General features: G+C 35.2%; 1 protein-coding gene across 1 annotated transcript in view; it reads left to right on the forward strand.

The window, feature by feature from the left end:
* COL24A1 (collagen type XXIV alpha 1 chain) overlaps positions 1–17,583 on the forward strand; it is a 391,649-nt gene that overhangs the window by 232,981 nt on the left and 141,085 nt on the right. Inside the window, exons 29-31 of the mRNA XM_064588890.1 lie at positions 4,789–4,842; positions 5,127–5,171; positions 5,292–5,336. Coding sequence (XP_064444960.1) covers positions 4,789–4,842; positions 5,127–5,171; positions 5,292–5,336 — 144 coding nt within the window. The remainder of the gene's footprint in view (positions 1–4,788; positions 4,843–5,126; positions 5,172–5,291; positions 5,337–17,583) is intronic.

Genomic DNA, 17,583 nt, shown 5'->3' on the forward strand with positions numbered 1-17,583 from the left:
TCAAGTACTTGTTATTTTATGAAACATGCTTAATTTATATAGCTGAGCTATCAGACTTTATTCCAGTTTTTAGAACCTACTTATAGCCACTTATTGTAGCCAACTTTAACTTTTCTTACAGATGATGAGGAAAAGATCAGACTTTTTATTTAGCTCACATACATTCTCCAAGAGCTTTACAGATAATGGATATTTTATTTTATTATTTTATTTTATTTTATTTTATTGAGCTTGCATGTGCATGAGTTGGGGGGAAGGGGCAGAAGGAGAGGGAAAGAGAGAATCGTAAGCAGGCTCTATGCCCAGAATGGAGACCAATGCAGGACTCCATCTCACAAACCTGAGATCATGACCTGAGCTGAAATCAAGAATCGGACACTTAAACCAACTGAGCCACCCAGGTACTCTGATAATCAGATATTTTAAAGCAGGTATTAAAAAAATAACTTTATGGGCGCCTGGGTGGCTCAGATGGTTAAGCGTCTGCCTTCGGCTCAGGTCATGATCTCAAGGTCCTGGGATCGAGTCCCGCATCGGGTTCCCTGCTCGGTGCAGAGCCTGCTTCTCCCTCTCCCTCTGCCACTCCCTCTGCTTGTGCTCTTCTGTCTATCTCTCTGTCAAATAAATAAATAAATAAAATCTTTAAAAAAAAAATAACTTTATGCCCAATTAGATGCCTATTATAATGCTGTTGGGTCTCTCTTAGAGCTTGTCCTAAAGCTTATTTTGTCTCAGGAGTCAAAGAAGGCATATAAACTAACCCAGGGGTAACTTTTATAACCAATATCAGAGTGAAACTTATGGATGCTGAGAAAGCTAAGCTTTTAATTAATTAATTTATCCTTAACTGAAACATAGAGAGTATTAAGCTTTCCTAGAGTTCTTTCAGCCTTAACCTCTTAACCAGCAACCTTAGGCTTTATAGCCTTTAATTAATACAATTACTATACTTAGACCTTTTTTAAAAAAAAAAAACAAACCAAAAACTAAATGTGGTTATCTTTGTCATCAACTTAAGAGCAGAAATTTCTTTCTTTGTTCCCTGGTTTAGTAAATGAAATAATAATCTGAAAGTATATTTAGAGTGAAAGTATTTTGACAAAAGCATTATAAAATGAGTGATTATCATTACTATGTGTATTCCTTAGTTTTGGAGGGAGCATCTTTCAATTATAATGCCAATCAGCACTTGTAAATGTTTCATATTCATTTTATAAACCTCCTCTAAACTTCAGGTCCTGTATTTCAATCTAAATTCACTTGTTAACAAGATTAACCTTTGCTTCTTTTTAACATTTGAAAAAATATTATAAACTTAATAAAGCACAACTATTTGATATCTTTATACATTTAGACATCATATGAATCAGGCAACTCATATCTGCAGGCTTCCATTTCTTCATATTATAAAAGCGGAGTTTGCACTAGTTCAGTCTTGACATTAGGTGATTTATGTTCAGAAGCAGAAACTGGCCGTTGAGTATGAGATCTTCCTCCTGACCTAGATGCAGTCTTTTCTATGTATATATCCAGGCAGCCACTTAATCTGATTTTATGTAAGGAAAGAGACTTGCCATCTTTAGACCAAACAATTTTTTTTTTTTAATTCTAAATTTACATCTCTGTGTCTGGGAAGACTTTTGAAGATTTATCCATATCGATGCTACCATTTAAACCTAGACAAAATGGGGGCACCTTGGTAGCTCAGTTGGTTAAGCATCTGCCTTCAGCTCAGGTCATGATCCCAGGGTCCTGGGATTAAGCCCTGCATCCAGCTCCGTGTTCAGTGGGGAGCCTGCTTCTCCCTCTCCCTCTGCCTACAGCTTCCCCTGTTTGTGCTCTCTCTCTCTCTCTCTCTCTCTCTGTCGAATAAATAAATAAAATCTAAAAGAAATTAAAAAATAAAATAAATAAACCTATACAGAATGACTTCGCACTCTCTAGCGCTCGCCTTGGAGATATCTGTCTCATTGTGGTTGATTTGTCTAGAATCCCATTCATTGTATTTGCCTCATTCTCCCTCTCCCTCTCCACCCAAGCAAACCTACACTTCCAGTTTGTTTGCTACTAATGCTGTCATTACTCTACTAGTTATTATAACAAAATATCCAAGAAAGATAGAGATTTGAGGTTGCAAAAGGGTTAAGTGCCTAATTCCCAATGGACACATTTTCAGTCTAGATTTCACTTGTTTTCTGCAGTGTTTAAGAATGTTGACCATGTATTCTTTTTTTTTTTTTAATTGAAGTATAGTTGACACACAATGTTACATTAGTTTCAGGTGGATTACATAGTGGTTTACCAGCTTTGTGGGTTATGCTCTGTCATCACAAGTATGGCTGCTGTCACTGGACGACACTCGTTCCTTTTCATACTCCTTCAGCCACCTTCTGTTATAACCCCCCAAAATTTTGTGAAGTGTTTTCTTACAGGGCAGAAAGAGGAGAATGTGTTTAGAAGGTGACAGAGAAAGAGAATCATTATAGGCTGCTGAATTTTTAAGGTGAAGGTGATGTTTAGAACAAGGTCCTGAAGGATCTTTGCACTTAAAACTTCAAAGTCATCCTTTAATAATTGTTCCTGTTTTCGTCTTCAGTTACTTAACTGTTCATCATTCCAAGCATGTGCCCACCTCAGGACCTTTGTAGTTTCTATTTCTTCTGCCAGAATGATCTTGCCCATATGCCATTTTAGAGAGGCTTCTCACACTACCCTGTCTAAAATAGGGCTCCCCATCTTGAATTCTCTCTAGTCCCATAAGGTCCTTTATTATACTTCATTACATTTGACTACTCACTGTCATTAAGTTTATATACTTATTTGATTGCTTATGAATTCAGGGATGAGTCCTCTTCTCCCTACCTATCTTCTGTGCCTGAAGCAATGACTGGCTTATAATAGGTACTCAGCAAATGTTTGTTAAATGAGTAACACACTTTAAAAGTCTCTTTAAATTAAATCCATATTCCTCAACTTGATATTCAAGGTTCTACATAATAAGACTGAAACTCAGTTATACAGTCTTTTGTGGGAAAATAGGGCAGAAAAAGAAGTTAGGGCCAGATCATGGAGTACCTTCAATACAGACTGAGATTGAAGGGCTAGAGCTATGGCCTTAACTTCAGTATAACCAGTGGAGCTATAGATCTCATGGAGTGTGAGCCTTCTCTCTAATCCCCTGAATGTGCCTAAGAGGATCAGGGAATGCAGTACCCTAAGAGTACCCAGGAAGAGAGTCCTATTACAGCAAGCAGTTTTTTAAGAACGTAAAACTAAACCAACCTGACCTCAGATGGGATAAAAGAGAAGGAGCCTAGGGGATTCCTTCAAATCAGCATGTTGTATTGGGAAATTTGTATTACCATTCTGTATAGAAATCTTTAGGGCCTTCTTGGGGCAACTGGATGGCTCAGTTGGTTAAGCATCTGTCTTTGGCTCAGGTCATGATCTCAGAGTCCTGGGATCGAGCCCTGAGTCTGGCTCCCTGCTCAGCGGGAGTCTGCTTCTCCCTTTCTGTCTGCCCCTCCCCCCTGCTTGCTCTCTCTCTCTCTCTCAAATAAATAAATAAAATCTTAAAAAAAAAAGAAGTCTTCAGTGCCTTCTCATTACCTATTGATTTAAATATAAACTCCAGTCTTTCACCTTTTATGTCCCAGTCTTTCCACAATTATTTCTTAGTAATTATTTCTTACCATAGAAAATACTTAGTATAGAAATACTAAGAAATACTACTTGTAGTCAATAGACCAGCTAAACAAACTACTTTTTTCATTCTTGGGTATCTTCTTTCCTGCCTCTGTACCCTTTTCTCATCCTATCCCTCTGTCCAGAGTTCCTTTTAGAGCATGATCTCCAACTGTCAAAATGATATCTTTATTCATTATACAAACATGTGAAAATTCTCTCCCTCCTTTGAATCCTTTTAGCCTTTAAACTGCCTTACCTCAACCTATATTATCATCATTTGTGTAATTTACCTAACCATTCTTTAAGCTTCACGAAGGAGTAATGTTCTTACAATTATGTATCCCCGTAACACTAATGCAGTACCTTTTCCACAGTAGACATTGTAGTGTTGTCAGTGTTGTAGAATTGAGTTAATTCCTTTGAAAGGGACTTTAAGATCTTCCAAGGATAGTTATTATTTAGGCATGGAGACACATACCATCATTTTATTAGAGAGTGACTTCTGCAACTAGCAGTTCTTCACAACTGATGACTAAATATTGATAACAACTTAGCTGAGAAGTTTTACATTTTCATGAAGATTCCCAGCAGTATTTTCTGTCCCTTTTCTGTGCCCTGGCCACCTTCCAGTAAGTGTTGTCAAGCAGGTGCGTAGTGAGTACAATGCAGTCAGCACTCATTCTGAGTGCCATTCCAAAAATATAAAACTTAAGAAGACTGTTGGACAAACAAGCTAGCCACTTTTAAGTTAATGTAGAGTTGTTCCTAGAATAGATCGTGGATGGCTCCTGAGTAAATAAGGTGAACAGAATATTCAAATAACAAACCTATATTATAACCACCTCAACGACTGAATGAGCTGTTTTTGAGGTCACCTGATTAATTATTTGGCAATAGATCTTGAAAACACAGGCTTGATTATCCCATACAAATAGGTTCATCCATATGAACTGTATCTAGCTGTATTCTTTTCTGTGGTCATGGTATAAAAACAAGCAGAAGGAATTTGTCAAGAAGAACACAAGGTGTTCATTTGTAAGGATGCATAACAATAAAAAAATAACATTTCAAATTAACAATAGGACTTTTTTCCATCCCTAGGGACCAAGAGGACCAGATGGTCTCTTAGGGGAACAAGGTATACAAGGTGCCAAGGTAAATACTGATTTTTTCACTTCATATGCAGTTAAGATTTTTGAGCCCATATGTGTTCTACCTGACTTAAAACTGTTATATTTCCTTACAAAAGTATGGTTCTAAATTTTCTCTTCGTAAAAGTATGAAACATATAGAAAGTTTTTACTACACACAGAGAAATTTTTTTAAAATATTGAATTATATACTTGATGTCCTGTTTTCTTGTATGTGAGTATATGCTAGCACATGTAAGACCATAATTCACATTCATATTAACTCCTGTGGTATTGATACTTTGTTAGGGTGAAAAAGGAGATCAAGGAAAAAGAGGGCCTTATGGTCTTATTGTAAGTAGTAAAACATTTCACATTAAAGATAAATAGATAAAATCTTCCCTGTTTTTCTTGGTATATGATTAATATTTGGTGAGGGAGCTACGTGACCTAAACATTTTCTTCCTTATGTAGGGTAAGACTGGAAACCCCGGAGAGAGAGGAGTTCAAGGGAAACCAGTAAGTAATTAGGAATAATTAAGCTATGAATAAATTTTATTCATTTTATTCTCTGGCACAACTATTATTATCAGTACGTTAGACTAAGAGAATACCAGTTCTTTTCTTCTTTCAGTCATTAGGTAGATGTGTTACTTGTGCAAGTTGATTACTCATTCTACGCCTTAGTGCTATCTGTTTATAAACTGGTGGTGATAACTGTTACACTCCACCCTAGGTATGATTACTTTTCTATAAAATCCATTTCAAAATAAAATGGTGTGATACTATATAAATATAATGGAATATGAATAAAGCTAATATATCAAGAAATTTCTTGCCTACTTCCATTTTAATTCCATTTGAGTGTTCTTTGAACCCTTGGAGCGTGGAGCTATGTATGTGTGTCACCATGCTTTGCCATGCCACTGCTCTAAGAGTTTTTAAGATTATATAATACTAGCTATTTTTCTACCATCAAAACATCTTTTCAGAAGTATACAGTTTTCTCCCTGAGTAGCTACAAGTTCTTTTTTATGTTCATAGAACAGAAATAAGCAGAAGTTTGGCAACTAAAAAAGATCACAGTGTCTTTGTTCACTAATAAATGGGAGAAATAGTAAAAACAAAAACAAAAAGATACACATATGCATATGTACACACACACATATATGCTAGTACCTATATATAAATTTTTGAGTACATAAGCTTAATTGTATGAACTTTCATACACTTCATATATTGCTGTTTTTATTTAGAATCATAATTTTTATGATAATTATAATTTGTAATAACATCTTGCTTTGTCATATACATATCTATACACAATTTAAAGTTATAAAATTAGATAATAATTTAAATGGACGGCAACTGAAGAGTCAGAAAAGGATAAGAGAAAAATGTTTTTTTCTGCTATAGTAGTTGTCACTAGTGTCCCTGCATTTACTTGTTCCTCTTTGAAATCTGCTGCCCCCTGCCTGTTGTTTCCCATAATGGCATTCATTATATTTGTCAGTGGTCAAATCTATATCAGAAACCTAAAGGAGAAAAATGACTATATCCAGGGAAAGAATTTGTCTGCGACAGTGTTATCCATTAAAGTCATCCCCAAAGAACATTCTTTCTGGGTTTCTGTTATATCAGTGCAAATGGTGTTTCTGTAGATTCTTTCCACTTTGCTACACTGTATACAAAGCTTAAAATATGTGGCAATGGTAGAGAAATTTAAAACTCATTATGTTCATTCTTTTTATAGTAGAGAAGGGAGGCCTAGAGAAATAAAATTACTCATTTTATATATTGTTGACATTCCTTAGAATTTTACTTTCATTTGCAGCCTATCAGATATGCCTAGATAAATGTGAAATGTGGTGTTTGACTTCCTCAATCAAATAAAAGACGTTAGAACCATTTTGTAACCATGGCTTAAGGCAAGAAATCGAGTAAATTTACTTTAGTGGATGACATGGGTTGGACATTAAATCATGAGTTTATAGTAGTTTTTGAGGTTTACATAGCTCTATGATACCTACGTCGTCCCCTTCTTGATTGAACTGGAATAGATTTTGAGATCTTAAGGAAGCTAGGATCAATCAATCCAAGAAATCCAGATGGCCCTGAAGATTTGTTTGATCCTCCACAGCGTCTGTAGTCATTTATGCAACTGTCGACAAGCAGGCAGTGCTGTATAATAGAAAGATATATTGAAGGTCAAATTGACATTTGCTCCAGTACATGCTCCTAATAGCTGTATAGTTTGATTAAATTAGTTAGCTGTCTGGATGATATTTTCTCTGTGTGTAAAATAAAGAGACATCTCTAAATTGTCATAATTCTAAAGCCAGGTATTAAATGAAAAACAGTAACACATTGGTTGCCGAGATAACCAGGAAAATACATTTGTCTATGGGCCAACTCTGTTTCCTATACTTGCCTTCCATCTACATGTAGATCTGACTTAAGAGGAAAGGTCATGATCCATGGTGTTATTAAGGTGATAAAAACTAGGTAACTGTTTTTAGATTTCTAAATCTTACAAAAACTATAACTATTATTGATTTTTTTTAATCTAGATATTCTTTCAGTTGATGAATCAGGGGTGTTAAATCTCCAACTATGATTTTGTTTTTCTCTGTTTCTTTAAATTTGTCAAATTTTGCTTTATATATTTTGAAACGCTATTTTTAGAGTATTCACATTTATGATTATTATGTCTTCCTGATGAACTGACCCCCTTTTATTTTTACAAAATATTCCTTTATATCTCCGGTAATACTTTTTATTCCTGATAATACTGTTTGTTTGTTTTTTGGTTTTTTGGTTTTTAAAATTTTTTTTTCTTTATTTATTTGACACAGAGAGATAGTGAGAGCAGGAACACAAGCAGAGGGAGTGGGAGAAGGAGAAGCAGGCTCCTGGCTGAGCAGGGAGCCCGATGTAGGGCTCGATCTCAGGACCCTGGGATCATGACCTGAGCCGAAGGCAGATGCTTAATGACTGAGCCACCCAGGCGCCCCAATATTGTTTGTTTTTGAAACTGGCTTTATTTGATTAGTAAGTCTCTCCAGCCTACTTATGCTCGCAGTTTGTATGGCCTATCTTTTCCATTCATTTACTTTCAACCAATCTGTGTTTTGGTATTTAAAGTGAGTGTCTTATAATTGGGTCTTTTTTTTTTATTTATTCATTCTAAAAACCTCTGCCTTTTAATTAGTGTTTGGTCCATTTCCATTTAATGTAATTATCAATTTGGTTGTACTTCGGTCAACCATTTTATGATTGTTCTTCCCTTGTGGTGGTGCTGTTGTTGTTCAGTGCCTTCTTTTGGCATTGAACACTCCATTTTAATTTAGATAATGGCTTTTTAGCTATACTTCTTTGAACTATTATTTTTAAGTGATTATTCTAGGTCAGGACTCAGTAAACATTTTCTGTAAAAACAAGTGCTGGTCCAGATTGCACCCCCAGGCTGTAGTTTGCCAGGTGCTGGTTTACGGATTACAGTATACATCCTAACTTTCCAAAATCTACTTAGAGTTAATATAGTAATACTTAACATAATTGCAAGAAACGTGCAACCATATAGACCCATTCACCACCAACATCCTGTTGTTTATGCTATAATTGTTTTTATGTATTACATCTATGTGTGTTATAACCCATTTTGCAAAGTTAAAATTTTGCTTTAATATAAAGTATTTTTGTTTTATTATAAGTGAAATATGTTCACTCATGAAATATAAGTGAAATACCTTAAAAACCTACCTTTTTAAGGTATTTAGGGGGAAGTAGTGTTTGTTTCTTTGCTTTTTTTATTATCCATGCCTTTACTTTTTCTGATATTCTCCATTCTTTTCTGTAGATCTGCATTTCCAAATGGTATCATTTCCTTGAAGCCTATAGAACTTACTTTAGATTCCTTAGAGTCAAACTTTGCCAGTCATGAATTCTCTTTGTATTTGTTTGTGAAAATGTCTTTATTTCACTTTCATTTTTTTACATGAATTCTTTTTTTAGGTTTTTAATTCCAATTAGTTAACATACAATGTTATGTTAGTTTCAGGTATACAGTATAGTAATTTAACACTTCCATACATCACTCTGTGCTCATCACAACAAGCGCACTCCTTAATAACCATCACCTGTTTAACGCATCCCCCCATCCACCTCCCTTCTGGTAAACATCAGTTTGTTCTCTGTAGTTAAGAGTCTGTTTCTTGCTTTGCTTCTCTCTTTCTCTCCCCACCCCCTTTTCTTGTTTGTTTTGTTTCTTAAATTCCACATATGAGCAAAATCATATTTTTCCACTGGATATAGAATTCTGGGCTGACAGGGTTTTCTTTTATTTGTTTGCATTCAGCACTATAACGATGACATGATGAGAGGTCCACATTTATCGGTATCGTTATTCCCCCTGCATGTAATGTATCATTTTTCTCTGGCTGCTTTCAAGATTCTCTCTTTACTTTTGGCTTTTAGTAGTTTGACTATGATGTGCCTAGATGGATTTTCTTTGCATTTATTCAGCTTGAGATTTACTGAGCTTCTTTTGTGTGTAAGTTTCTGTTTTCACTAAATTTGGAAATTTTTCAACTTTATTTCAATTTTTTCCCTATTCTGTCTTCTCTCTCCTTTCCTTCTTGGATTCCAATTAAATATACATTAAACATTTTGATATCATCCCTCAGGTCCCTGAGGCTTTATTCATTCCTAATTTAATCTTTCTTTTTCCTGTTTTCTTTTTTAATTGGATAACCTAACTCTATCTTCACTCACTTTTTAAACCCATTCACTGAAATTTTATTTATGATATGGAATTTTTAAGTTTTATTTCAGATATTTAATTTTCAGTTCTATAATTTCCATTTTTATAGATGATGTTCTTCTGAGATTTCCTATTTGTCTATTCATCATAAGTGTATTTTTATTTACATTACTGAACGTATTTATAATAGTCACTTTAAAATCCTTATGGGATAATTCTAACATCTGGGTAATCTTGAGTTTGGTCTCCTTTAATTGCCTTTTCTTGTAAATATGGGAAAATTTTCCTGTCCAGTAATTTTGAATTATATCTTGGACATTTTTTTATTCTGTTCAATTAGCCAACATATAGTACATTATTAGTTTTTGATGTAGTGAGTTTTTTTTCTTTTTCTTTTTCTTTTTTTATTTATTTGGCAGAGAGATAGCACAAGTAGGCAGAGTGGCAGGCAGAGGGAAAGGGAGAAGCAGGCTCTCCACTGAGCAGGGAGCCCGAAGTGGGGCTCGATCACAGGACCCTGGGATCATGACCTGAGCCGAAGGCAGCCGCTTAACCGACTGAGCCACCCAGGTGCCCCGTGACTTTTTTTTTCTTAAGGAGGCTCTACACCCAGCAAGGAGCCCAACAAGGGGCTTGAAATCATGACCCTGAGATCAAGACCTAAACTGAGATCAAGAGTCAGATGCTTAACTGACTGAGCCACCCAGGCACCCCTATATCCTGAACATTTTAAATGATTCATCGTGGATACTCCAAATTCTGTTACATTTCTTTGAAGAGTATTTTTTGTTTCATTTTGTTTTTTGATTTGGTAAATCATTAACTTGGCTGCTTTCAAACTCCAGATTCTCTCTCCTCTGCAGTAGATGGCTCCTGAAATTTCTGTCCAGTTCTTTTAGGCCTTGCTAGGATGCTTGGTGTCTACCATATGGATATATACTTCAAATGTCAACAAGAGATTTAAGCAGAGTTTACCTCAGAATTTGAGGTTCCTCCTCTCTTGCTTTCTCTTCCATCACTTCCCAGCAGCTGTGGTCACTCCACATTCTACCCTCTGGTTCTCCATGCCAGTAAGACTGCAGATTTCTATCCTCCTTTTTTCTTAATCATCCTACATAGCTTACCTTCTGGCTAAAAGCCACATTTAAAATAAAAAATCAGACACTCACTTAGTGCCATTCCTCTCTTATACATGTAGACCTCTCCACTCTACTTTTTACCTATTTTTGGTTTTTCTTCAGATTTTTAAAAAATATTTTGTCCTGGGTTTACAGTTATCCCTATATAGGTGGTTTAGATAGGAACTACTTGGCCAATATTGGAAGTGGAAATTCTTAACAGTTCTTCTTTAAATAGTTTTCTCTGGAGTAGCTCAGAATACTTAAGAAACATTTATTTCATAATCTCTACAATATAAAAAGTATATGGTATTAACTCTATGCTTTCTCCCTTTTCAGATAATGAGGCATACAGTTTTCATAATCCTACAATGAAAAAACATTTACTTGCTCCCTTCCTTATTCCCATAAAAAGTCTTTAAAGATTATCCATATATTTACTGTAAATGGAAGAGGCATTGAATGTTTGATTTCTTGTTGAAATCAGTAGAATGCAGTACAGTATAGTGGATGAGCATGACATTGGAATCAGACATTGGAAGTCAAATACTGGTTCTGCCACTTACTAGCTGTTTTGACTTTATACAAATTATTTAATCTCTCTGGGCCTCAATTTTCCTATCTTTAAAATGAAATACCTTTTGGGGAGCATGGTGGTGCAGTTGGTTAACCTTCTGACTCTTGGTTTCGGCTCAGGTTTGATCTCAGGGTCATGAGATCAAGCCCTGTGTTGGGCTCCATGCTCATCACAGAGTCTGCTTGGAGTTCTCTCTCCCTCCCCCTTTGCCCCCCACCCCCACCCCACGCACACACACACTCTCTCTCAAATAAATCTTTAAAAAAATTAAAATAAAATAAAATGAGATACCTTTTATAGTTATATCAAATGATGTTCATTATGTGCTTGGCATAGGCTCTCAATACATAGTAACCACAATAATCATTATTTTCCCAGTCATCATTATCATAATTGCTGGGTTGAAGTCATGGAGCAAGAAATTCTACTAAAAGAATATTTTCAGTACTATCTGAAAAGGCTTAAAGGGGATTTTTATTTTGTAGCAGCTTGTGCTTTACTTCTTTGTCTCTAATAGAAATCAGTAAATCCATTTAGATCATTTCATAACTTTGCCAAACAGCCTTTATGCACCATTAACATCATTAAAAGTATATATCAAGCTTGACATTGTGTACAAGCCCACTTTACAAAGCAAATTGGGCAGACATTATCAAGGTTTTGAACTTTTGCTGTATGTTTCAGTTGGTATATCAGATCCTTATATTGATCCTGTCTCTTAATATTGGAGCCTGGACTGAATGGATGGCATATAATTTTCATGATTGAAACAAGGCCTTAGTCAGATGTGTCTGTGATTTTACATATTTTCCTTTCCTTAACCAGATAACTATACACAACTAAATAGAGAATTAATGGCTATAACTTAGAAAGTTTTATGTTGCTAGGAGTTTTGAATATCTTTACTTCCAATTTAATCTCATATTTTTCTTAGCTTTTAGTTTTAATATAAAATGGTGATTGTTATCCACTGAATATTTGCCAGCCTTCTCAGGGTCAGTAATGTAGAACAGGTGAATTGCAAATAGAGAAGGGCAGTGTTTTCTATATCTTTAATAGTCATCAGTGTCTGGCACATGGTACATACTCAGTAAATCTTTAAATGGGAGAACCAAAGAGGACCTAAAATTTGATTTATATTCCATTTTAGAATATACCCCCACTCCTAAGACTCAATTTAATGGTACCATAGATGGCATGGTGTAAAAATAGGGGAAAATAAAGGATGTTAGAGAGGTCAGTTTAGTCATTTCTGGTCAACTAAGTTCTGAGACTCCTGTGCCTTACCAGGTTTTAAGGACATAAGTTATACTTACTGACACATCACAAGGTTATTATTTTTGGAGAAAGAAACCATTTTTATATAGATATTAAAAATATAAAAAATCTAAATTTAAAATAATTCTGGATAATTGTCTCTGTATATGAGTGGGGATTAAGTATGGGAATACAGATAGATGTAAGAACTCCTACAACTCAACAACAACAGCAAAAGACAACTGGATGAAAAAATGAGCAAAGGACTTGAATAGATATTTCTCCAAAGAAAATATACAAATGGCCAATAAGCACATGAAAAGATGTTCAATATCACTGGACAGTAGAGAAATGTGAATCAAAACCACAATGAGATACCACTTCTTACCCATTAGAACAGCTATTATTAAAGAAAAACAAAACAAAACATACATACATACATACAGAAAGTAACTAGTGTTGGCAAAGACGTAGAAAAATTGGAGCCCTTGTACATTGCTAGTGGGAATATAAAACGGTGAGGTTGCTTATGGAAAACAGTTTGGTGGCTCCTCAAGCAGTTCAACATAGTATTACTATGTAATTCATCAATTCCACTTTAGATTTATACCCCCAAAGAATTGAAAGCAAAGACTTAGAAACTAAACCTTCTATAGTGTTTATAGGCACAGTATTCACAGTGGCCATAAGGTAGAAAACCCAAGTGTCCATTGATGGATGAATAGATATACAAAATATAGTATATACATAAAATGGAATATTACTGAACTTTAAAACTGAAGAAAGTTTTTTTAAGTTTTTATTTAAATTCCAATTAATTAACATATAGAATAATAGTTTCAGGTGCACAATTTAGTGATTCAGCACTTCCATACATTACCAGGTGCCCATCACAAATGCACTCCTTAATCCCCATCACCTATTTAACCCATACCCCTCCACTCCCTTTTGGTAACCATCAATTTGTTCTCTATAGTTAAGAGTCTGTTTCTTGGTTTGCCTCTCTCTCTTTTTTTTTTCCCTTTGCTTGTTTGTTTTGTTTCTTATATTCCACATATGACTGAAATCATATGCTATTTGTCTTTCTCTGACTGATTTCTTCACTTAGCATAATACTCTCTAGCTCCATCCATGTCATTGCAAATGGCAAGATTTCATTCTTCTTGATGGCTGAGTAATATTCCATATATATGGAATATATATACATACATATATATGTATATATGCATATACATATACATACATTCTCCACATCCTCACCAACACCTTGTTACCTATGTTGTCGATTTTAGCCACTCTGACAGGAGTGAAGTGATATCTCATTGTATTTTTGATTTGCATTTCCTTGATGATAAGTGATGTTGAGCGTCTTTTCATGTATATTTTGGCCATCTGTGCATCTTCTTTGGAAAAATGTCTATTCATGTCTTTTGCCCACTTTTTAACTGGATTATTTGGGATATTTTTATAAATTCTTTATATATTTTCAAAATCCTAGAGGAGAACATAGGCAGTAACATTTTTGACATTGGCCACAGCAACTTCTTTCAAGATACATCTCCAAAGGTTAGTGAAACAAAAGCAAAAATGAACTTTTGGGACTTCATCAAGATAAAAAGCTTCTACACAGGAAACAGTCAACAAAACAAAGAGGCAACCCACAGAATGGGAGAAGATATTTGCAAATGACACTACAGATAAAGGGCTGGTATCCAAGACCTATAAAGAGCTTCTCAAACTCAACACCCCAAAAAACAAATAAGTCAAAAAATGGGCAGAAGACATGAACAGACACTTCTCCAAAGAAGACATACAAATGGCTAACAGACACATGAAAAAATGTTCATCATCGGGGCGCCTGGGTGGCTCAGTTGGTTAAGCGACTGCCTCCGGCTCAGGTCATGATCCTGGAGTCCCGGGATCGAGTCCCACATCGGGCTCCCTGCTCAGCAGGGAGTCTGCTTCTCCCTCTGACCCTCCTCCCTCTCGTGCTCTCTCTCGCAAATAAAAAAAAAAATTTTTTTTTTAAATGTTCATCATCATTAGCCATCTGGGAAATTCAAATCAAAGCCACACTGAGAAACCACCTTACACCAGTTAGAATGGCAAAAATTGACAAGGCAAGAAACAACAAATGTTGGAGAGGTTGTGGAGAAAGGGGAACCCTCTTACACTGTTGGTGGGAACACAAGTTGATACAGCCACTTTGGAAAACAGTGTGGAGGTGCCTTAGAAAATTAAAAATAGAGCTACCCTATGACCCAGCAATTGCAGTACTGGGTATTTACCCCAAAGACACAGATGTAGTGAAAAGAAGGGCCATATGCACCCCAATGTTCATAGCAACAATATCCACAATAGCCAAACTGTGGAAAGAGCTGAGATGCCCTTCAACAGATGAATGGATGAAGAAGATGTGGTCCATATATATACAATATAATAGTACTCAGCCATCAGAAAGGATGAATACCCAACTTTTACATCAACATAGATGGGACTGGAGGAGATTATGCTAAGTGAAATAAGTCAAGTGGAGAAAGTCAATTATCATATGGTTTCACTTATTTGTGGAACATAAGGAATAGCATGGAGGACATTAGGAGAAGGAAGGGAAAAATGAAGGGGGGGAATCGGAGGGAGAGATGAACCATGAGAAACTATGGACTCTGAGAAACAAACTGAGGGTGTTAGAGGGGAGGGGTTTGGGGGGATTGGTTAGCCTGGTGATGGGTGTTAAGGAGTGCACATTCTGCAGGGGCACTGGTGTTATACGAAAACAATGAATTGTGGATCACTACATCAAAAACTAATGATGTATGGTGACTAACATAACATAATAAAATAAAATTTAAAAAAATTTTTTTATATATTTTATAAGTTCTTTATATATTTTGAATACTAACCCTTTATCAGATATGTCATTTGCAAATGTCTTTTCCCATTCCTAGGGTGCCTTTTAGTTTGTTGATTGTTTCTTTTGCTGTGCAGAAGCTTTTTATTTTGAAGAAGTCCCAATAGTTTATTTTTGCTTTTGTTTCCTTTGCCTCAGGAGACATATCTAGAAAGATGTAACTACAGTCAAAGAAGTTACTGCCTGTGTTCTCTTCTAGGATTTTTATGAATCCAGGTCTCACATTTCAATCTTTAATCCATTTTGAATTTATTTTTGTGTATGGTGTAAGAAAGTGATCATTTCATTCTTTTTGTTGCTATCTAGTTTTCCCAATACCATTTGTTGGAGAGACTGTCTTTTTCCCATTGGATATTCTTTCCTGCTTTGTTGAAAATTAATTGACTATATAATTATGGGTTCATTTCTGGGTTTTCTATTCTGTTCTATTGATCTATGTGTTTATTTTTGTGCCAGTACCATACTGCTTTGATTACTACAGCTTTGTAATATAACTTGAGGGTCCAGAATTGTGATGCCTGCAGCTTTGCTTTTCTTTTTCAAGATTGCTTTGGCTATTTGGGGTCTTTTGTGTTCCATACAAATTTTAGGATTGTTTGCTTTAGCTCTGTGAAATATGCTGTTGGTATTTTGATGGGATTGCATTAAATGTGTAGATTGCTTTTGCATAGTATTGACGTTTTAACAATATTTGTTCTTCCAATCCATGAGCATAGAATGTCTTTCCATTTCTTTGTGTTTTCTTCAATTTCTTTCATCAGTGTTTTATAGTTTTCAGAGTACAGGTCCTTCACCTCTGGTTAGGTTTATTTCTGGGTATCTTATGTTTTTGGTATAATTGTAAATGGGATTGATTTCTTAATTTCTCTTTCTGCTGCCTCATAATTAGGGTATAGGAATGCAACAGATTTCTGTATGTTGATTTTTGTGTCCTGCGACTTTACTGAGCTCATTTGTCAGTTTTAGCAGTTTTTTGGTGAAGTCTTTTGTGTTCTCTATGTGTAGTATCATGTCATCTGAAAATAGTGAAAGTTTTATTTATTCCTTGCCAATTTGGATGCCTTTTATTTCTTTGTGGTGTCTGACTGCTGTGGCTAGGATTTCCAATACTGTATTGAATAGAAGTGGTGAGAATGTACATCCCTGTCTTGTTCCTGACCATAGAAGAAAAGCTCTCAGTTTCTCCCCACTGGGGATATTAGCTGTGGGTTTTTCATAAATGGACTTTATTATGTTGAGGTATGTTCCCTCTCAACCTACTTCGTTGAGGGTTTTTATCATGAATGGGTGTTGTACTTGTCAAATGCTTTTTCTGCATCTATTGCATTGATCATCTGGTTCTTATTCTTTCTTTTATTAATGTGATGTATCATATTGATTGATTTATGAATATTGAACCACCCTTGCAACCCAGGAATAAATCCCACTTGATGGTGGTGAATGATTTTTAAAATGTATTGTTGGATTTGATTTGCTAGTATTGAGGATTTTTACATCTATGTTCATCAGAGATATTGGCCTATAGTTCTCTTTTTTTGTAGTGTCTTTATCTGGTTTTGGTATCAGGGTAATGCTGGCCTCATAGAATAAATTTGGATATTTTCATTCCTTATCTATTTTTTGGAATAGTTTGAGAAGAATAGGTACTACCTTCCCTTTATTTTTTTATTTTTTATTTTTTTATTATGTTATGTTAATCAGCATACATTGCATTATTAGTTTTTGATGTAGTGTTCCATGATTCATTGTTTGCATATAACACCCAGTGCTCCATGCAGTACATGCCCTTTAAATGTTTGGTGGAATTCATCTGTGAAGCCATCTGGTTCTGGACTTTAGTTTTTTGGGGATTTTTTGATTACTGATTCAATTTCTTTGCTGGTTATTGGTCTGTTCAGGTTTTCTATTTCTTCCTGTTTCAGTTTTGATAGTTTATTTGTTTCTACGATTTATCCTTTTTTTTTTTTTAGGTTGCCCAATTTGTTGGCATATAGTTTACATAATATTCTCTTATAATCATTTATAGTTCTGTGGTGTTGGTTGTTACTTCTCCTTTCTCGTTTGTGATTTTATTTATTTTGGCCCTTTCTAAACCTTTCTTCTTGATAAGTTTGACTAGAGGTTTATCAGTTTTATTGATT

Source organism: Mirounga angustirostris, unplaced genomic scaffold (assembly GCF_029215605.1).
Source record: "Mirounga angustirostris isolate CCGP_5_RB_7025 unplaced genomic scaffold, mMirAng1.0.hap1 SCAF_4, whole genome shotgun sequence".
NCBI classification, from domain to species: domain Eukaryota; kingdom Metazoa; phylum Chordata; class Mammalia; order Carnivora; family Phocidae; genus Mirounga; species Mirounga angustirostris.